The sequence below is a fragment of the Sesamum indicum genome, linkage group LG9, assembly GCF_000512975.1.
Source record: "Sesamum indicum cultivar Zhongzhi No. 13 linkage group LG9, S_indicum_v1.0, whole genome shotgun sequence".
Lineage (NCBI taxonomy): Eukaryota > Viridiplantae > Streptophyta > Magnoliopsida > Lamiales > Pedaliaceae > Sesamum > Sesamum indicum.
The window spans coordinates 2,463,368-2,486,983 of NC_026153.1; the positions used below are offsets into that span (position 1 = coordinate 2,463,368).

Here is a 23,616-nt window from a genome sequence, read left to right on the forward strand (position 1 = left end):
CATTTTTATCATCTCAACTGCTCAGTTTAAATATGAAACAGCAATCCTTCTCGCTAGCGACAACTGACATACTTATCTGCTCATAACAAAATCAGGATTGACAAGGGATTGTTGTACGTTATATGTAGGCGTCCAGATGAATAACGTTTTAAAAGATTGTTATATATTTCTCGTTCAAGTATAACATGTTTTCTTTCTCTATTGTCAACAGGAAACTCTGGGTTTGCGATTCATTTTTTTCGAGGAATACATTCTTCTGCTGTTTTGAATTCAAGAAAAATTACAACCTACAATCACACAACTCTTTCATTGCAACACGTGAATGTCTTCCACAAGAATAACATTATGCCTGAAATTCTCATTAACATCAACAACGCACAATGAAACGGTGAACAAAGTTTTATTTTGGTTTGTGGGACAAACCAAAATAGCCCTAAACGAAGCCAACAAGAGTTTTGTTTGTTATATTCATCATTATCGAACGACCAGAGTGGAAAACTCATGCTACAAAACTTCTCTCAACTTGCAGTAGCATTCACGCCGTACCTCTCAAATACAAAACTGTGGGAAGCAACAACGATTGGAGTACCCGAATTAAGAAAAGAGCTAAACTAACAAAGAGCTAACAGCACTCAGAAGAATTCAAGAACCCCAGTTATGTTGATGGGCGGGTTGATCTCAACACGAGTAGCCTTTCCTTCTGCAAATAGATGAGGCAACGTATTTGCTTCTTTGGCTGCAATTCCCTCTGCAGTCCATAGTGTTACATGTGGCCATTCATTTTTTGAATTTATTTTCTCCCCATCAACCACCCCAGGGGAAGCTTCCAATGCTGCCAATTTGTCTGAGAATAATAGTGCATTCATATGAATAGGTACATTTCGGTGCAGATGCGGACCATAACTGGCTACAGCAGCTACGCCATGACTCCTCTTGTGCGCAAGAGTTACATGGGCTTTTGTGAGGCTGCTATTTAGATTCTTGTTCTTGAGGAAACCTTCAACTTTAGGATCCTTCTGACCTAACTGTGTCAGCAATAGCAATAAAAAATAATCATGAGTTCGATAGAGAACACATACCTGAAACTACTTTCTGGATACAAAACTAGAACAGGAAATCAGATATGGATGAGAGAAATTAATGTTAGAGCAAGAATCGAGCTACACACATGCAGACATCATTTGAGTGGCTATGCTACCCACCACATATATAGTATCCAAAAAGATTACAGACTTGGGTCAAGAGTAAGCAGATGAATGAAATAGGCACTTGGGTCTTCCATAGTGTAGAAATTCAATAACATTATCACATTATGCTCCTGTTCATCAAGCTGTCAACCGTGCATATTAACTTACATCTTGAAGGAGACTTAGGATTTCTGAAACCGGTAGACTGACAGCTGCAAAGACGATGGCTCCGAACCTCCGTTTTTCAGTACTAGGTGCTGTATAGTCTCCCTTAGCAATTGCTCTTAGTTGTTCAAGAACCTTTTCAACGGCAAATTTGAAAGGCACCTGAGGCCACAAAGTAGGAGATTTACCACTACAGCTAACAGGGCAAAAAACTGAAAATCTTTGACAGGAATAGAAAGTGGATAAAAAATCTGAATCTTTCCCAGGAAGAGGTGGCAGACCAGAAAAGATAAACACTAAAATTATGCAGATGAGAAATCATCAACTTAGTCACTGACTGAGCTGATGCAGATTTTGACATTACAAGTTCGTAAGTTGGCATATTTGAGTGATACTATTTGCTTTGTACCATTTCATTCAAACAAAGACGCAGTGCCGAAACAGATCAATTTCAACGGTCACAGTTACACTGCTCTTCTACCAGCTAATAATTGTACAGTCAGTAATTCTACAGTCATAATATAGTGTGAAACTCACAAGCATGCCTAAATCTTGAGACGTAACTTCTACACCAGGACATATCCGCTGTCTTTGGTTTCATTTTCTGAAAAAAGGGTCTTCCCAAGACATGAAACCAAATTCAACATCGTTTTAAGGAAGGACACACCGTCCCTCTCATTAAACTGGCCATTGCCTCTTCTAAAAGATGCAGGCCCATCTCTGCCTCAATTATACATACATACACATGTGATTATATACAATAAAGTGCATGCATACAAAAAATATATATCTACAACTTAGGTAATTTTGTAGTATATTAAACAATTTAATTAATACTAAAGAAATTAACTAGTTAAATGATTATTGAAATGCTTACTAATTAATCAAAATAAATTATTATCCTATATATATCAAGCGATCATATATATTGTTATTGATTAATCATACATTATTCTTTTTGTTTGTAGCGCATACGAACTTCACTCTTATATATCATATATTTATAAGATGGATGCATCTTTAAAGGTTAAATGCACACACCCTCCAGAACTATAGGAGGTATTGCAAGTTCTTCTAATCCTACACTATAGATACTCAAAAATTGTTTTTTATAGAACTTCCAATTAATGGTTATGATATATAAGTGCCTGTGTATTTGTCTAGTGAATAATATGGGCTACTTGGAATTTGACTTGATGACAAGAGATATCATGTTGTTTTAAATATAGAGAATTAAAAAGGAAAACTTTGGTATCATCATCATCTCCCATTTATTACTAACTACAAATAATCCAAATTACATGCATTATCTATGCATAACATAAGACTGACTGGAGGAATAACCACAAAATTAACTTTTAATTTGTCTTATATGTAAAAACATAGAAAAATCATAAAAGTAATATACCATTAGACATAACTACAAATTTGTTGAAAAACTCACATATTAGTTTTGGAAATACTCCAATTTATTCAACCAAAATAAGGGTTCCATGGTAACGTAAAGTGCAAGATTTCAACTAGTTTAGGTGGTTAAATTCAGTTTTCTTAAAGGTTCACAGCAAAGTATACATAACTATTATAGAATTTCTGTCAAAAGAATATTCCCAGGACACCAGGATACCTGGATACTGAGGATAGAATCACTGGTTAAGAACAGCCATAAAACTGACCTGAATAGAATTTAAATATTCACTATTTCCAAATAAAGTATCACGTAATTGCTGCTCCCATTTGGTCCACTCTTGAGCATATGTGCCTTTGGTGGACTCCATTCTACAAAGAATATGAAGAAAGAAGGAAGTATTATCAAACTAAATCAACAACCAGCAGCCAACCACAAGCTCAACATTATTGATGAACTCTTATATGCAGACAGGTTGTTGAGGATACATTATAATAATCCCAAAAGACAAATGCAGTTTTTTATCTCAAACCCAAAAGATAAAATACACAAATGGGGCAGTGACCACCTTCCATGTCTTCTAGTATGAAGCTTGTATAAATTTATTCCTTCTTCCAAAGTAGACCTAACGCATTCTGGCAAAGGAGATCTTCACATGCAGAGAGAAATAGAAAGAGCTGTAAGTCCTTACCAATGACAAGATAATAGGATATAAGCATTCCACATATAAGGCCCACAGCCATGAAATACGGCCAAGAGAGAAAAAAGATAACCCTTTCAAAATTCAAGTAAGGCATAAGACTATCTATTAGGTCTACATTCAACTGCAATTGCGCAGATATAGATCAGAGCAAGCCTAAATGGGAGCATAGTAAACATGGAAGCAGAGTTTAGTCCCAAAATACTTATTTTGCTATCTAATCCCCTCTTTTTTCTCTTGCGGACCATTCTTCATGCTATGCCTGCATCATAGTAAAAGCAGATATAATCTTCCATATCGTTGAAAGCATTGGATTCCAGGTCCTGCACTATGACGATATTGCATGTCTAACCTCGGATTCCGAAAGACAAGTTGCTACAACAAAAAATTGCAGCAATGAGACTCTAGTGATCATGTCAACATAAGGTGAAGCCACGTAACAATGCGACTCAGCAGTTCCAGAACCCATTTGCGTGCCCAATAATGCAGTACGTAGCTCTTACCCACTGTTTAGATCAAGTTTTCCAATAACACTGAAACTCGTCAAAGATAGACCACATGGCATGCAATGCATTTGAGGTAAATAATTTCAAGCTAAAAGGATGCATCCTTTTCAGGCAGAAAACTTGCATCTATGCGTTCCTCAGATCCCAGGTGAGACGCTGGATCTAGCTAGTTGGCCCTTGCATAACGCATGGTTTTAACCTGCCGATCAACTGCCAGGACCAACTATTGGCCCACTAAAACCTACTAAAAAGAGGACTGACCCAATAATTAGACACTAATTAACTAAGGGATCATGTAATTCATGTCAAAACCAAGAAGAATATTGGGTAGTAGGGTGTGCTGTTGACCCATTCTTAGCAAGTCATGACATGGTCATGTACTGCATGTAAATGGACTTGTTCCAATTGAACCCTACTAAAATGCTATTTACTCTAATCACAATCCATATTCATCGCAATACCCAAGCGAGTTGAATCCTTGAATTCATCCTAAAAAGTATAAGAATACTTCAAGAGGAGAGCATGGATCTACGAACAATTGACAGGTTAAATTAGACTGAAATAAAACTTTGTAAAAAGATAACAACAAAAGCACATACCATATACTAAACCAAATTATAGCACTAAAAGAATTCAATTCTTGCACAACTAGTTAAATCCTGGATATATGAAAAACCTGTTGGATTCCAACAAAGGGATCTTCACAAGTGAGCCAAAACGTTCTATTAGCTCAGACTCAAACTCCCTGCGACTCTGGAGATTACAGGAAAATGGTATCAAGAAGAATAGTTTGAAAGGGACAAAATGACAAACCAGAACTACATAAAATAACAGTACCTTGCCATCATATAGATGATAGAACATTAACAAAACGTAACCAGCATTTGGAGAATTCTTGTCAAGATTTCCCTTTAAGATAAAAATCAAAACAGAAACCAGCATTGTTGGTTAAAATTTTTCTGAGGTGGTGGAACGGCCAAGATGAGACAGTAGCTAAATTGATTATTACCGGATGATTATCACGGTGAAGCACTCTGAAAATAAAAACAGCAAGAGCATCAAGAGAGAAAGGATTTGATTCAGTTCCTGCAAATTTTCCAAGGATAAAGTAGACCAATAAGCCAAACAGAAACCAAAGATGATATTTGAAATAATGAGAAAATTTAGAGAATGACCAAGTACAGTTGACTGGTTCATATTTCTCAGACTGCAAAAGATACATTGAACAAAAGCATGAAATAAATGAGAAAATATCAGGAACAAAAAATATGGCTCTTTACATGCCAAACAAGGACTTCCAAGTATGAATGTGATGGAAATACCAAAGCAATCACAAAGCACTCAGTAATATCATTCAACTATATTTACCACATCATGTTGGCCAGTGGATTCCTCATAATGTGGTCATAGTAGGATATGCTGAATAGAATGTTGTATGATTTAGAATTGAGTTGTACCAGTACTATCAATTGCAACATTTACCAAAATGGCATATGCTCATCCTATAATTGGTTTCAGAGCTATCATCACAGTTCGATTCCTAGGAGCAATTGGTAGGGATAAATGCTATGCCTGTATGGCAAAAATGTTAAGGGTTCGCTCTCGTGTGTGGCAACAGATCCGTAGCTGGAAGGGGGGGCGCAATTGAAAAGCAGCACTAAAGCTACTAAGCAGTTTAAAGATTTGAGTTGCACTATTGCTTTTACCTATAACTTTTAGCACAACAATGGTGATTGTTCCTACAAATTAGGTTGTGTTATATGAATCATAATGCCCTCATTAAGAAATTACAGGATATACTAAAAGCCCAAATAGAACATCCAGCTGGAGGTCCAACACGTGCCATATCACTTTTGGTTTGACCAAAAGCAGGTTATATGATCACCTTCGATGCTGGGATAATTGATGATTAATATACTCTGGTGCTCATAAATGTCACAAGTAACAGATATTATCGAAATCTGAAACAAGAATTCTGGAAGGTTTATGCTTGCATACTACTTTCAGGTAATAAAAAGTGAGATTCATCATATACTATATCTTCAGTAAGAGAATAAACTGTTGAGAACACAGGCCTCGGAAAGCATTCACCTCATCATTTCTGGAATGCTTTCAAACAAGAAAACACAAAACTGATAGCATAAAGGTAAACCTTGTGCAAAGATGATAAACATCAACAGGAGGAAAATAACCTTCTGAGTCAGGTACAACTGGAACTGCAGAAGCTTTTGTGCTACGACACATGTCCTCAATCTGCAAAAAATCATATTACTAGATTAAGCAACTCCAAAAAATCTTATAAGTACGGGGAAATGCAAAGTGAAGAATCATTTCAAGGAAAAGACAAAAAGCTTGTATCTTGCTTTCATTATACTTCCCCTGCCAGAAACAGAAACAGCACCCTGGCCAACACTTGAGTTACCCAAATTAGGCTGTATATGCATAGTATTATTACCAACATTCTTGAAGTGGAAAGCATAATCTGCACTACGGTGAATAACCTTCTTTTGTACAAATTAGAAAAACTACACAGATGCTATTACACCAGAATCATAAGCGAGCTTAAGAATGAAAAGGATGAATATATCACCTGGCTCCAAACTTCTTCATTGGGAGCATTCTTGTCAGCAAGCAGAATAGAATAAGGCTTCTTCCGGCGCTCTTCAGCAACCTTTCCCCAATACTTTCCTGTAATGTTACAATGGCAAACTGAATTTACAGTACAAAAACAGAAGACAATCTCCAGGAAAGAATGAGGAAGTGAACAGTTGTTGAACTTTGACATGGGAAAACAACCTCAGAAATGATTTCACTCTCAATACAAAGATCAATAGCTTAAAATATATATATACACTAAGATATATGGTCTTCAGGAGTTTGCAGCATATGATATGCGTTAGCCATATCTCTCATGCTTGCGGTTGAGTAATATGCCCTTCAAGCACCCAAGAAGTTTCATCAGACGAGAGTTAACTCTGTATGATTTTAACAGGATGGTTATGTTTCATCAGAAGACAATAAACTATTGTAGTCCAAATATATGAGAAAGTTGATCATCATGGGAACTTGAATTGAAAGATGCAGAGGGCATGTTTACAAGTACCAAATCAGCAATATGATTTGACCACCAAAATAACAAGAAATCACCCTAGCTTAGATCATATGCAGAAAAAGGTGGAAATCACACAAGAAATCGTAGTTGATTAATTTTATAGTATGCCTGCTAAGTAAAATCAGAAAGATTACAAGATAAATCTCAAGAAAAGCATAGTCGGATAAGTACAGGAGTTTATTGAAAAAATAGGAAGAATACCTTTGATAAGATCACCCATCAAACTACGGACTGGACGATCATCACCAAGTCCTCCAGGAGCATTCAGTATCTCTTTACAAAGTGCTGACTTAGCACAACCAGGTATTCCTAAAAATCGGCAATTATGCTGCAGGTCAGAAAATACAAGAGTTGGAATGAAGGAAACTGGACAAACATCAGGCACATGATGATCCTTGTTCAGTTCAATATTGTTGGGGAAGGGGGAAGATAAGGAAAACACAAAAAAATCAAAGAATGATGCCGTTGCCAAGAGGAAACATGAGTAAATGCTTTACATGTATGCTTCTTTAATTTCTGCATGCACTCTAGGGTATAAAGGTTTCAAAAATTAGACGTAGGACAAACAATGCTAGGGTTACTATAACAGTGATGTTTTGTGTTGTTCTGCACCAGAATTATTTATGTTAGCTAGTTTCAAGTCAAAAAACTAAGATTAGGCTGAATTTATTTCAGAATGTGCATAACCTTTTTGTTGTAAGAAATGAAAACTTTTAAAGCTGGGCCTTAGTAAGTTTGCCAAATGGAAGCGGAGTGTCAAATTTAGTCACCTGATAGCAGTAATGCGAGTTTATCATATCTGATGGCAGCTAATACCTGAAAAAACTTGACCTTTTACTAATCAGCATCCTAATCATGTTTAGTGTCATCATCATTGTCATCTTCTTCTCTTCCCTTGCTTCCTTATAGGCCCTTCATCTTTCTCTAACTACCCCCTCCATTCTTCATTTCATTTCCTGTTTCTATTACGTGTCCAATTTTATTTCTGAAAGTTACAGCTGCAATCCACGGATTATTATAAGCTGCGTGTGGCAGGGTGCAGCAGAAATCTTATAAGAGAATCCCTAGCATGTTTCTACTACACAATTAGGCTGCACCTATACAGCCAAGCCTATGCAAAAAGATGATAAATGGAAAATCCTGATCAAAGAAGGTAAGCACAGGAAATTTATAAGTTGTCTGTAAACTATGGAATGCATCATGCCTAAGAAATTATTTAGAGTATTTAAAGGGAGATTTCTCCAAATAAAAATTTTCCTTAACATGCACCAAAACAAAGACTCCTGGTGTTGGAGAACATAAAAGACAGAGGGATTGATAGCATGTAAGATGAGTTGAACTTTAACATATAATCCTAACATGATAAACCGATCGATGTTTGGGAGAAAATAATGTATGTGGAAGTGCAGATCTCATGGAACAACCTTTTCGCCTCTTGATATGCCTCATGAGATAAATAAATTCAAGGAGTAAGATACCACAGGGACAGAGTTGACATTGGTTTCTTACACTTAAGTCTCCCACAAGAAATCTTCTAATGAAATCCCTCATTAGAACTTGTTTGCTGTGGTTTGGTATCTTAAACAGCTAAATTTCTTACACTTGTGATAATGTTCCAAATTCCCTATATAACTGGTTCAAGTGGACACCTCATTAGAACTCACCCCTTCAAAGACTCTATGCAGCTAATTTTCTTGAAAATGGCTATCAATAATCACAATGCTTGACACTTAATTCATTCTCAGCAGATCAAACAAGTGAAGTGAAATAATAGCATATAAGGAAGAGTGCAGGAGTCTAGCATAACTCCTACCAGGGAAGAAGACGATTAGCCCCTCGTCTTTCCTAATGGTTTCCTTCACTGTGGGAGTCAGACGTGAAGGTATTACATCTCTCACGGGCTCCAGGTCACCCTCTTCATCTCCTCCATCAACAATGGCCATGAAATCTTCAGCTCTAACCGAACTTCCAGCAGCTCCCACCAGAGCCCGATTTTGTGCACTGCGCTTTGCATACTGTTCAAGGAATGGTTCGGCTTCACTAAGGTATGTGGATGATGGAAGCTGCTTGTATCCATATTTTCTCCGTATAAACACAGCCCTTGACAGAGGCAAAAAAACAAATTAAATACAATATGACGACCTCAAAGCCAAAGGAATGCCAAGAGAAATCCAGAAATACCATTCATCCAGCATCTTGCTGAGTGCTCTTTGCTTTGCAGGTGATGTATTCCATTTCTGCATTTGCCTGGAATGGAAACAGAACAGTTATAGATACAGTAAGAGGACTGGGCATGCCACCATATTTGTTTAGAAGACAATACTTCTGATTAGTTTCAGTACACGTCTCCTTTATTAGATGAACTCGGAATGGAGCACATCATTAGAGGTACTGCATGGATTACAGCATCTTGAAATTTGGAAAAAAAATTGAAAGAAATAAGAAGTCCCTAAGAAACAGATGATGTAGTTCTCAATATCAATACAAAGTTGAATTGCTAGTGTAGATGCAAATGCTTACATGATACATCACAAAAAACTGGTCCTTAATTAGTCTCTCACGTGAATTTACCTGGATTTGGACATTAAATAACAATAATTGTGCTAAAAATATCTGGAGAAGTTTTCTATAACACTGAGACGAGAAGCAGAATACACTCAAGGCAATAAAACTAGTCAAACAAGGAAGACAAATTTGCATTCATCTATAGCATCTTCCAACATTTTTCAGTATTGCTGTCAAATAGCACACACACACACAATACCTTAAGACGGGAAAGTATCATATTATAGTTACCCCTTAAATGTGGTGCTATAGGAAACTAACCTCAGGTAGTAGGTCCTGTATGCAGCTTCACCTTGTTTAAAAAGGATGGGTAAGCCATTCCGAATCAAAAAGGTCCTTATCTGCATATTTTAAAAGTTGAAATTTAAGAATAAAACTAATCCATCCATCACTTGCTAATGAACCTCGTAGAGTGACAGGTCCCGAAACTGTCAGCAGGTGCAGTGTATGAGCTGATTATGAATCAATATAACCATCTATTCTTATTATGTGAGTATTGGATGCTTGATTTCAAGATTATTCCCTCTCTATTGTTTGTCTTCTGAGATTTATAGATCAGTAACCAAATATCATAAAGACAAAATAGATAGAAGATGAGTATCTAACTTAAAATCCAATATTTGAACAAGTACAAGAATATCATTACTCGCTTTCAGCTAAGTCATATAACCAAATACAAGTAATTAATCAGATCTCTTTCTCTACAACTGTTATGTTCATTACTCACTTTCAGCTGAGTTTTATCTCAGAAATCAGAGCTAGAATTAAAACCCAACTTCAGTCTGTCGACACCACAGCTGGAGTTTTTTAGTTCATCCCATTCATTTTTCATTTTTCAGCAAGTTGTTATTGTCTTGAGGAGAATAAGTCATATTAGCAGGTTATGCATTTTCTGGGGCAGCAAGCCTTTACTCCCAGTCACAGCTAAATTGCACCATTTGTTAAGGGATAAAAGTATGGCTTAAAATCATCCCTCGGCCACATAACTGTAGATAACATCTTAAACAGGAAAATAAAATTGATCTCATATATGACCAAAATAACTGAACAGTATATGACTGCGAGCCAACGCATCTCATACCTTATACGTCAGAAATTTCAACTTGATCATCAGGTTTGCATCTTCATCAGCTAAATCATCTTTTCCAGATTCACCATTTGCTCCACCAGTTTCTGGTAAAGCATTGGTTTCCTTGGATAACTCCCCAGTCCTCCCCTTATTAGCCTTGTATAAGTTTAGGTCGACAAAAAAACCTGGAAAAGCATGAAACACGTGTAAGCTGATTTCTGAAGTTGTTATCATATGTTAGCAACAAGGAAACAGTTCAGAAAAACCAAAATAAGTAAGTGATCAACAATAAGAAAGAATCAGATAATGGAGAGAGAAGCAAGGGAACAACTAATCCCTCCTCTCTCTCTCTATGGGGCGAAGTAATTAAGTGTTATGAGGTTCTGCTCAAAATGCCTTCTCTGTTTTAGCAAAACTTGCAACTAGGCCCTTCCTACTAGAGATCCCACCAGAGATTGTATGAAAACATGTTATACAATTTTCCCATTTTCCTTTAAACCTGACATAACCAAGCTGCTATACTGGAGCTCTTTCTTGTCCAATATTAAAGCAAGTGTACAGCATCAAAAGCCACCAACAAAGAAGACATTCTAGTGAGAATCACAGAGAAAAATCATTATAGATTTCACAGGGCAATAAAGAGTGCCAACAGAAAGGTTCAGTTATTTAGATGGCACATTCCAGTGCATGACTCTTCCAAATGAGCATAGTACAAAAATGCAATTTCATATTTTCATCAAACATAGTTTCTAAGAAATTGCATGATTCTAGAAAGTCATCAGAAATTTTGCTACCACTAGGAGAGTACGAGCATATTCATATGATAAGCCACTATTCTACAGAATATCAGCCCTTTATAAACAAAAGGAGAGAGATGCCATTCAGTCATTATCTTGACCAAATATCAGCTCAGTCGGAAACTTTTCACCTACAATAAGTAGATTCACAAGGAGAGAAATTCCATTCAGTCATTATCTTGACCAAATATAAGCTTAGGCAGATGATTTTCACCTACAATAACTAACTTCACAAGAGAATACTGGACCTAGTGGTAAAGTGACAAGCTACAACACTTTCTTATGGTAGCACACAACACCTTATCCTGTTTTCTCCAACAGAACAGACTCGTCATGTCCCTTTCAAGGCTTAATACCACAGAATTAAGAGTACCAGTGTATGTTGCAAACTGTTTGGCAAATGGATAGCCAAATTTTGGTCCACTAAGAGGATGCCCAAGGACGACTGCATGTCCTTGTTACAAATTTATGTCTATACAACGTGATGTAGTGGTAACAATATGGAAAACTATTATCGGCATCTCAAGATATATCACCTAAGATTATCAGCTGATACTTAACTAGTATTGGTGATCTATAACTGCCAGAACACATTGCCGAATGTCAGGAAACTAAATTAAGAAAAAAGGCACCAATATTAGATTTAAAAAAACAGACACACTTGATAACAAAATATCACCAACTAAATAACAAAAAACAAGTTCCAAACAAAAATATGAATTGCTATGCATTATATTGTAGATCTAATTCATCACCAGTTCTCAAGTTCAGACTATTATTTAAAATCATCAAAACCTTGAATTTTCCTAACACCAAAACTTTCCATCACAGGATCAGTACATCATGTCTTTCAGCCATTTGAAAGTCACATATCTCACTTGTTATTCATGACAAAATTGATAATCCTGCACTAGATGTGATCAGATGCAGCAATTTTCCTTTCGGTCATTTGGAAGATATGAAATAGTTGTCAATTAACTATAAAACAACATAATAACAAGTTCCCGCACTAGACATCATCATAAAAGCAGTGATTACGAAAGAGGTGAAACCTCAAGACAACAAAACTAATCCATCAAGAATAAGTACAAGACAAATGAGACCAAAAGGATTTGTTTTCAGTTTTAGCCAACAGATGGCCTGTCCCCGTTTTGGTATATACATGGTCTGTCGCTACCTGCTCTACTCAGCATCAGCTGACAATAAGTCTGCTGTTGGTTGTCAAATTGTCTCACGCTGTTGTAAGCCCTAAACAGTCCACCAATTTCAAAGATCTCCTTATTGAGGACATGTTAGATGGCTAGCTTGGGTCTGTAAAGCAATGCAGTACATGTTTTCATCACTCCATGGCAAAACATTGGGATATATAAGTCTAGGCAATTGGGGCAGCAATTAGCAATAGTCTGACAGTATCAAAACCATTGGGAGTACAACATAGTTGTGGAAAGTGTTAAAAGAGCAAATATTGCCTATATGTTGTCATTATTCATATTAAAGTGTGCTGCCATTATATGTCAACAAAAAAAGTAAATATGTCAACCAAAAGGTAAAGCAGTACACCAATACTGAAGTAGTTGTCAAAAGTGTTACACAAGCAAATATTGCCTATAAGTTGTCATCGTTTCATATCAAGGTGCTGCATTTATATGATGACAGAAAAAGTATATATGCCAATGAAAAGGTGAAGCAGCATATCAAATACTATCATAAAATACTGCAACAAGCAAGGCCCTGACTGTTGTACATTAGTTATATGGGAAACTCATAGGATGGTTAACAAGTGATACAATGCTCCACATGAGTTCTACATATACACTTTGAAGAACAATAAGTAATGAATACAGAGATACATTCTCCAGATTGACAAGTGAAATATATACCTCGATAAAGTGGCCATAATCCTGGATTGTACCTGCAATATACCATCTTTCTTAGTAAATAAACCACAGGCTAGGCACACTGGCATACAATGGCCAAATTTGTCTTATGTGGATAAACGAAGGCATTTATAATAGATATATAGATTTCATAATTGGACCTCATCTCTTTCTGATACCGTCTGAAAGCTGAATCACTGTGGACATGAATAACCATCTTAAAATGAAGATCATCACTTGTAACAGAGTTGATCTTGTGAAAGTTATGATAACACTTAAATGCAGCTGGGAAACGTTTCTCCCTCATCAGACGAACTATTTCCTGATGAAAAGATTAATAATGTTAACATCATTGAACTAGAAGACAATCATATATCAAGATACTAGAGAATACCAACATAAACAAACAACAAAATCCTACAAATTGCAGAAACTATCAATCCTCTCATCTAGCGAGGACAATACAATACATTGTTCGAAAGCTAACAAGGAAAAACATCAGCCAGCTGAGAGATAGTTGTGCCACTCCCCTACCCTCAGAATTGTCAAGTAAAAATGAAAAATGCAGCATTGGTCAAACAAATACTTAAAGGTAAGCATTTAACATTTCTAGATTTATCTTTGCAACTATCTCAATTTGAAAATCAGTAATACATTGAACAATGAGAATAGCCTACCTGTACTTTAGCAGTGGAAGAATCTGCAGGACGCGCTTGTAGAAATTTTGACAGTACAGATCGATCTGCATTTCTTGAACGAGAATCAGCACCCTCACTTCCAACCCAATCCAAGTAATTTGGGCAGAAGGAGGTACCAACACTCTCAAGAAGTGCCTTTATTTGCTGTAAATTATGCCCAAACAAAATAAAGAATATGAATAATTTCAAGTACAATTTCTAAACGAGTAAGTGTAAAAGTTGATATTTTACAGAAGAAATATCATAGTCACCTCCTTCTCATCAGTTCTATTTGCAGCACATATTTCCCGCAGACTGGATCCAAGATGCTGGTCAGCTGAAATACAATATGTAGATACTAAGTTTACAAAACCAAGAAATAATCAGACCAGCAGTAGGATAAGTATGTGGTATCACCATATATGTCAGAAAGGAGGGATAGAAAACATATAGGAAATTGGAAGCACCAAAGATATCACTCATGTTTGACAACCCATAATACGAAAGACAAAAAATAAGAATTTCCAATGCTCCAGATTGATGCCAACGACAATTGTTCTCTCATTGAACTAGGAACTATAAAAGCAGTTAATCATAACAAAAATTCTAAAAAATCTTGAACCCTCTGTTTTTTTATAAAGATTAGAGCAAATACAAATGTTGCTGTTATCAGGACAGATTAATACTATGGAGAAAATTCTTCCCAGAGTTCTTGGCATCAGGCTAATCATAACCAGTAAAACATCTTAACTCGTCCTTTTCTTTACAATTGCACCCAAGAAGATAACTGAAAGTTTAAATCCAATCTAAACCTTTCCACATGATACACAAAGCATTTTGTAAAAAAAGAGACAACAGCATTTCGAATCGCAAGTTGCACTCATGATATCCATCATACACTCTCCGAGTTTATAAATAAGAACATCGACAGACTCAATAAACAAGAGTTCCCTACCGATGAGAACTAAAACTGACAGCTCACCGAAGGGCGGTACAAAAGTTACTGGAAGGAGGTAGGACAAATAACCGATTCTTTAAGAGCTCAGATTCATGATACTTTTGGAACCTACTTGTCTAGTGTGTTTGGATTATGGCCTAAACAGTGAATATATGCTCATATTTTCGCCCTTCACTTTGGATTATGGCCCAAACAGAGAATGATGACATCACAAAAACTCGAATATCAAAGACTCTATTATATTTTCTGTAAATAAGAAGGGTAAATTGAATAAAATCAAGTTACCTCCCTCCAACGGTGGTGGAGGATAGTCCCTAAGAACCTGCTTCATATGTTCTGAGCTCTCATGGCTTACTACTCGAGCCACTAGACCTTCCAAGATTTCACCCTGCACCTTTATATGGTCTTTTGATCCTGCAGGTAAAATAAAGAAAGTCAGCTTTTACATGCAACTACTTCTCATAAAACATACATATGAAACATAAAGCAGCACTTGCTATATCTACCCTGGACGTTGAAGACAGGAATGAATGGGGGCAAAGAAACAAAAAGCAAAGCAAAAAATACCAGCTCCATACTAATATCTGATTCTAATTTATTAAGGAGGGGAAAATATGGGAATATTGTCAAGACTAGGGGTGCAAACCAGCTGAGCTCAACCCGAGACTGGCAGAATATCAGGCTCAAGTTCAAGTACACCATTTTGAGCTCGAGCTTGCGAACCGAGTTCGTTGCTCATTTTTTTATTTTCAACATTTTACTTTTTTCAATACAAATACATCATTATAAATATATAATAATAAATATTAATTACAAAAAGTGTTTTGTGATTGTGTTAAAAACCATATGCTACAATAATTTGATCTTATGAATATATACTTCATAATATCTTTACTATAAATCTGATATTAGTTTGGTAGTCACATAAGTAGAAAAAGTATAGAAAATATACATCAAATTACCTAAATCCTTATACATAGTTCTGTATAGTTATATATTTACCAAATAAAAAATATTAATAAATTATTAAAAGAATTCAACAAATACTCATAGTACGCCATTTTGAAACATATTTGTCCAGATATTTTTTTTTCGATTGAATTATATAATATATTGATTTTAATAAAATGGATAAGCATAAGCTATTTTTTAAAACTAAAATGAGAATGATCATTAAAATACATTTTTAAAATATGATGATCGAAAATTTAAATTTTTATATCTTTCGATTATACAAAAATAAAAGAAGAATTTTTTAAACCACGCAGTAATCGATCTCAATTTAGACATACATATAATGCAATATCAATGAAAATAAGTGAAATTGTTCAACCATCATTATTCTTATTATCTTTAGATTAATTCATGGCGATCACCAAATCTCAATATAAGTTTATAAACAATAAAACAGAAATATCACATATTACGTATCCTGAGACAATATATGCTCACAAATAGATAAAAAAATTATAAGTTAATTGTTAGAACTTGATGAAGCCACGGAACACTGAACATCGGGGGTGTCAAGGGCCACAGGCTTGATTAAGAGTCACACCAAAAGCTAGTGACACGATTACGCGAAAAAGGATGAGAAATAGCAAGAGTGGTATAAGAGGCGAAGGTGGTTTGGGTATATATTAATACAAAAAACTGTGCAGTACACAATTGAATACTGAAGACATATTTTATATAATTTTGAAAAAGAAAATCTTAAAAGGATGAATTGCCCCCTCAGCATTTTTCATAAAGTGGAAGCGCCAGGACATAGTAGGAAAAGATTCTGAATAGAAGAAGATGCATTAGTGGCAATGATAGATGATAAAAGTTTTTTAATAGCCTAGCTTGGCAATGGTGAAATCAGCAGAGTACATCAAATAGAAAATAACACTCTTAACAACCAAACCACATAAAATTCACTCAAAGTAATAATAGGACCATAGTCAGCTAAAACTACATGATTATTTGATAGAAAAATAATGGCTTTAAATAGTTAGGAGAAGTCCCATTTTCAATCTGAATAAATCTTACCAGGTATAGATATATCTGCAATTTCATCAAGTGCCTTACATACAGATGTCGCTGTTCCCTCTTCACAAAGTGCATCATAAGCAGCAAAAAATGATGTTACCGACTTTCTGAAAATGAAGACACCATACAAATGCATAAGAATTTAGGTCTTAATTTTTCAGTAGAGCAAGGACAAAGGTAACAATAAACTCAACAATTTAAACAAAATTGCATTCAATTTCTTGAAGCGCTACATGAAGTACTTGTTCGGACATTTACAAAGAATAGATGCAACAATGGTATTAAACCCACCCCATATATAGGAATATAGGAAGTAAAAAAAGCACCAAAAGATAACTAGTTTTTCCATTCATGAACACCTACTTTGTATCCAATGGCTATATTTCAAAACAATATTTTATTACTATTACATCCTTTTGACTTTATATATATTATAGTTACCCCTTTCAAGCACAAAATATTACTAGGGGATGTTGGACGAGGGTTAAAATGGAAAATTGACGTGAGCATTTTCCGTCTAAACCACAGAAGGAGTTAGTTGTAAACGGAAAACTTTTGGAGAAGGTGTGAGTATAATTTTGAAACTTCTTTGGGGGAATTGTTATTTCACATTTAGAGAGAGGGTATAAGTGTAATTAACCACTATTAACTTCATAGGATCTCAGCCTCAATGCTAAGTCTAGAACTATCTCCACTAGCTTACAAACTACCTGGACTCCTCCCGTACTACATGTTTTCAATTACATCTACATTGAGTTGCTAAGAAAGTAACTAGAGGACATCTTACACCATTGTACATGTATACACATTTATAATATAGTTATTTATAGCCAATAACGATGGCTCTAGTACTTCAAACAGAAAAGAAAAGTCAGCATCATGAACAAAAGTAGATAAACTTGTGAACAAAAGGGTTTAAAGAACTTGAAAAGATCTTGCACCACAATCATTTTACAATAGACTTTAGGAAAGAGTACAGAAGGCGTAACAGAACAAATCCACCCAGCTTAACTTATCTTCTTTCTATTTTCTTCTTTAATGGTGGTTCTTTCACGATTCTATTGTCGGTGAATGATTATTCCAATAAGTTTGCACTTAAAAAACGATTAACCGGACAAAATTAAAAAATACAATGGTAACCATACAACTTTATTTTAGCTCAACGTTACTACCAGATTTTGAAATTGCTTTGGCTTCTAAACTTTGGATAAGTCCTGCTGTTCTTCTCAAACATGGATAGGGAAAACCTTGGGATCATATAGGATAATTTACTTCAGAATAGGAAAAGGAAATGGAAATCCTACAAATTGGATACTCGTGTGTCCATGGGATACATCCTATTTGGAAATATAAATTAGTGCAAATGGTCGACAATGACAACACTGCAGCATGTAAACTATGATTTAACCAAATTTGTTGAAACCATTAGTTAGCAGGCGAAACTATGGTCATGAGCCATTAGTTAGCAGGCGAAACCTAGACCAAATTCAAAAGAATTAGACCGGCCTTAATTCTGCACGAAAGGAGTAGCCTTATTTCTTTGTCCAACCAGGGGCATTTTGGCATCTAAGTCTCATTTTAGTGGATCAAACTCATCCTGTTAGTAATCTAAACCCAAAAGTACCATATCAACAATTCCCAAGCAAGAACAGGCACTTCACTATATGAACAGATAAAAATTTAAGGGAAACCAGTCGGTCATCGACTAACAAGCTTCCAAATCAAACTCATGGTGCAATCTCAGGAAACAAAATCACTTCATTACATTAATACACCAAAAATCACCTTGTTGAGAACAACCACACATGATTTGTTGGTAGGCGCCATTTTCTACAAAATGCGATAACATCAGGAGTTGAATAAAATTTTGGTTTTCCACATCCCAACTCAGTTACTGCAGTCACAACCACTGCCAAACATAGAAAAAAGTATCAGCCGAGGCACACACAACCAAAATTCATGCATAAATTTGAAAACAATTTACGACAAAATATTCCATTCCTAGTTTCAGGTAATTTCCAACATATAAAATGAAGAACGCTAAACAATGACGCATTCTTAATTGTGTAATTCCCACAATGTGAACTAAAAGTCAATTTTCTATACTTCTGAAAGAGAGAGCACTGAAAGGAATAAAACAGACAGTTAATAGAGCCCAAAGACAACAAATCTTTCAATGATGTAAGCATGTCAAGGAAAATACCAGAAAACTGGCATATTTGATAAGTTGATTCTTAAGCACTTAAGATAAGTGTTTAAATACTAGTTAAAATATCCACTCTCATGGGATATTTATGTAAAGTGAATATGATCATAAAGTACATCTTTTTCTGCCTCACCATAATCTTCACGAGGACGTTGCCCATGGTCTCCTAATACAGCAGTAACCAGCTCCATTGATATGCACATGCGGTTCCGCTGAGTAGACCAAAAGGTTAATGTTCATTTTGAGATCGCAAGAAAAACCAGTGAAGGAACACGGAGCATACAAAATCCACATGTTTGTGTAGAAATCTTTGCATATACTCGTATACTTCGAGCATAGTTAGGAAGTATTCGGTTTTCAATACCAAAAAGTTCTGTAGACCATGATAGATAAGAGGATATCTTCATTGGACATAAAGATAAAACGAATAAAGATCCATACAGCTACAGAAAATGATGACAACTCATATTCTCTCAACTTCACTCCATAACCTCCAACCAAGTTCAAAGTTTCAACTTCACCACTATTAGGCAAATAGAAAAATTCCAAGCCTGCATCAAGAATCTTCTCAATGTTGTAGCAGTCTCCACTATTAAAATGACCAGATCAGATTTACCTCGAGGAACTCGTTGAACTCAGCCTGCTTCTTGCTGGCTTCTGGACCCCAAGCTTCACGGAACATGCGTCCAAGTACGAAGACACCGACAGCAGTGTAGCTGCAGGTACGTGCATGTTGCTCAGAAAACTTCAGCAAAACATAAGGAAATGCAGCAAGTGCAATTAGGAGAATATGCACCCATCTCACAGCTCAAATCACCTAATTGTTAAGCACAAGTTAAACTCAGACTTATTGCATGGTTAAAGAGTTTCAGGCGGGCCCACTTGAAGCAACTAGATAATCTGAGACATGAGCAACATGACCAAGAGTTACTAACTTGTCATGTTGGAATGCAAGGCTTGTGGTTCTTCATTCCTTTCGGGCTTAGGCGCCCTTTGTTGTTCGAGGTAGAGCTTGAATATTAAATTACAGTTTAACTTTTTCACATCCAATGGAACTTTTATCTTCTTGGGCGTATTTTCCTTTTAGGATGGGTGGGGGTTGTCTTTCGCATTCTAACTGGGTTCTCAGAACCAATGTTCTAATACACAAGAAGCATTACTTGAAGCAGCTGTTGGCAGAATTAATACGGAATCTGCTAATAGTAGTTCAGAAAGAATTTCCAGTTAGAATCACCTTGTCAGACTACTGTCATGGTCCAGGAACTGGAATCACTAAGGAGTCGGGCATTCATAACTAAGTTCACAATTCAAAGAGTTCTGTTACTTTTATTTATCTACATGTGCATGGGAAAATGGGATTCATTATAGTGGAAAACAGTAGCCCAGATTCCTTCCATAAACTGGTTAGTAATATTGAGTTAATGTTAAATTTCTTGCTACTGTCAAAAGAGAAAAACTCCCCTATGACTGTACCAGTTTAGATAAATCAGTACTTAGCAGTCAACAGTGAAATTTCATAATCATTGCAAAAGCCAAGTGTAATGAGCAACAACACGGAATACTACAAAAGTTTGCATCATCACACAACTCCATGATCAGAGAGAATGGCAAAAGAGAAAGTGAAGGACAGCAAGGACCATCAAACAATGGGCTTACATATTGCCAAAGCTATTCTTGGCATATGCTCCTCCCTCATGTCCAGCGTACATGAAAAGTGACCCAGAGTGCTTGAGCGAAACCTGAAGAATTGTCAAAGTTACTAAGAGTCCTAAAATGAATATGGTGAAGCCAAAAAAGGAGTCGGATATTGTACATAAACAACTAATTGGGTGATAGCAAACAGAGGGACAGGAAGATGCAAAACAATATTAAATTAACCAAAAATTGGTCTGTAATGATCTGCAATGAAAAGCTTGCAGAGGAAGGTAATTGTCCCACCTCCAATGTAGCTAAGCCTTTGGAAACCACCTCTATCATCCTTGTCCTGACCTGTGACATTTAAAGAAGTTGCACATGTAATTTTGGCCCTCGAATATGGTTGTATCAAGATATTAACTTCCACTTCTGGTGAATTAAGTTACAGGATGACCCATGTTATACTAATAACACAAGGCATTTAAATAGAAACTTTCACTTGAAACAATGAATAAATCTCAATGTCAACAGATCACCTCAAACTTGTCACCAAGCTACTATACTCTGCATCTTGTTTTATCTGGATAACCAAAAGAAAAGATGAGATATCTTACCTCTTGATCAGTCTTCTCGTTTTCAAATTTTGGATAAAAAGTCGCTCTAACTCGGGCAAGTGAATATGTTGAGTTGTCCACGATGAAGTTATCCAACAATTTACCACTAAACAGCTTACTCAAAATAGGATTTGGTTTCCCATTGGATTCCGACCGGATTCCATTCCCCAAGGCTGTCGTTTGATCAACTGGAGCTGTACTGGTTTCTACAGCTGTACCTCCAGTCACTGTTCCATATGCCTTAGGTTTCCATTGAGCTTTTTGTTCGTGAACATGTCCATGATTTGATACGCCCAAGCTCCCGAACTGTATGGATGGTGCTGAAACAGGAGACTGCACTTTGCTTTCTGCAACACTCAGTGTATTAAGCCTGTCAGTTACAGCTTCAGTAGTTGCATTTGAGAAAGCCTCCGACACCGATGTCGGTGTAGATGGCGTATTGAATTTCGGCTTCTCTACCCATCTTGGTCCAATGGAACCTCCCCGTCGCTGAATTTCAAAATATAAATCCAATAACCACTGGCACGGCTTAGTGGGAAGAGACAACCAGCTAAGACTAGAGAGCAATTTCAAGCAAAATATACTTAAAGCAAGATGACTTGCAAGGACTAAGTTCAGTAAAGGTTAGTCGGGTACACCAGAAACAAGAATGTAAGACGCAGTGGAAATATTAATCAGATTGCCCACCTTCTCAAGCCCCCAACAATTCAGACGTACCACATACAAAAGGTAAAAAATATTGGAAACAAATTCCAAACTCCTGCATTGATGAGACTGCCGATTTCAGACCAATCCAACAGCAAATCACTGACCAAAAAGCTTAAGATAACACAACACTCTAATTATTAACCGAACATCACAGACAATAAAGAATCACCTAATAATCATCAACACCAGCACTCGTGACATCCCTTTGCCAGCGCAAAACGATCCTCCACCGGTTGCGGAAAAAATAAAAAAGTATCCAACAATAACAAATCAAAAGCAGAACATCCACGTACGACAACACCACGAATTTCACAAAACAATATATGCTACAACATTCAAACACCCATGCCCCCAATCCTTCACACCAAAACTCACACACACAGTAGATTACCTGGTTGCGGGGCATGGTCGAGTGTGAAACAGACGAGTGACTGAGTGTGACTGGGAAAGGGCGAAAGCAAAAGAACCTTCTGGAAGAATAGGGCGAGCGAGAACACAAAGTATGAGCTAAGCCGCAGAGGGTTCTCTGCGAAACCGACATTCAACAGAAGAGCAATGGAGAAAAGGATATCTATATATAGAAAGAGATAGAGAGAAATGGACGGAATCAAACAGGGATGGGGGGAGGGCTTCGGCGTAATTTACAAATCACACCGCCTCGCTTAGATATGATGATCTTTCGCGGACCGAATCGCGAGTTTGAATAATCGACGAATCAAAAGTCCATGGCATGCAGAGGTGAGGGAGCAACTGACGGGCTCTGTTGTGGAGTTTCTGCTTCTCTACTCTGTTGGCCTCTCCATCGAACGACGTGTGCACAAATTAGAAATGCCGGATTTTTCGCAAGGTTCATAATTAAAATTTTCTAATAGTCCGCCATCTATTTATTTATTTATTTAAATTAACTTATCATCTTAATTTTATAAAATATGTACTTTATTATATATAATTATTTTTTAATTAAAAAAAATATCACATGCATTGTATTTATAAAAAACAATATGAATAAAATATTATATCTATAGTGCATTTAATGTTTTTTCCAACAAAAAAAATTATAATTTATTGTAAAAAATTATATAATAAAATATAAAAATAATAGAATTTGGGTAGCAAAAAATAATTTACAGAAAATTTTATAAAAATATAATATTTTATATATATAATGGTGGATGTGGCATATAAAACAAATTAAATAATAGAAAATATAACGATTAGGAGTAATTATACTCCGCTCCCTTGAGATTTAGTGAAATTACATGTGAACTTTCTGTGTTTTTTTGACAAAATTATATCTAACATCTTTATGGTTTGCTTCTACCTAATAAATAAGTCAGTATGTTAGTCAAAATTTATTATTTTATTTAAATTTAAAATATTATAATAAAAAATAATAATAATAAAAGT

At 36.0% G+C, this 23,616-nt stretch overlaps 1 protein-coding gene across 1 annotated transcript; it reads right to left on the minus strand.

Annotated features, from left to right (window-relative positions):
* LOC105170330 (tRNA ligase 1) lies at positions 328-23,031 on the minus strand. Its single transcript, XM_011091050.2, has 27 exons — positions 22,601-23,031; positions 21,502-21,990; positions 21,191-21,241; positions 20,909-20,991; positions 19,869-19,968; positions 19,386-19,464; positions 18,832-18,955; positions 17,047-17,153; positions 15,304-15,432; positions 14,333-14,397; positions 14,061-14,225; positions 13,545-13,705; positions 13,387-13,418; positions 10,722-10,894; positions 9,902-9,981; positions 9,257-9,322; positions 8,889-9,175; positions 7,277-7,384; positions 6,554-6,651; positions 6,156-6,216; positions 4,973-5,049; positions 4,801-4,872; positions 4,640-4,716; positions 3,326-3,406; positions 3,026-3,128; positions 1,356-1,514; positions 328-1,025 (listed from the first exon to the last, which is right to left on the minus strand). Exons 1-27 carry the CDS (start codon positions 22,748-22,750, stop codon positions 633-635), a joined length of 3,570 nt encoding a protein of 1,189 aa, XP_011089352.1. The 5' UTR covers positions 22,751-23,031; the 3' UTR covers positions 328-632.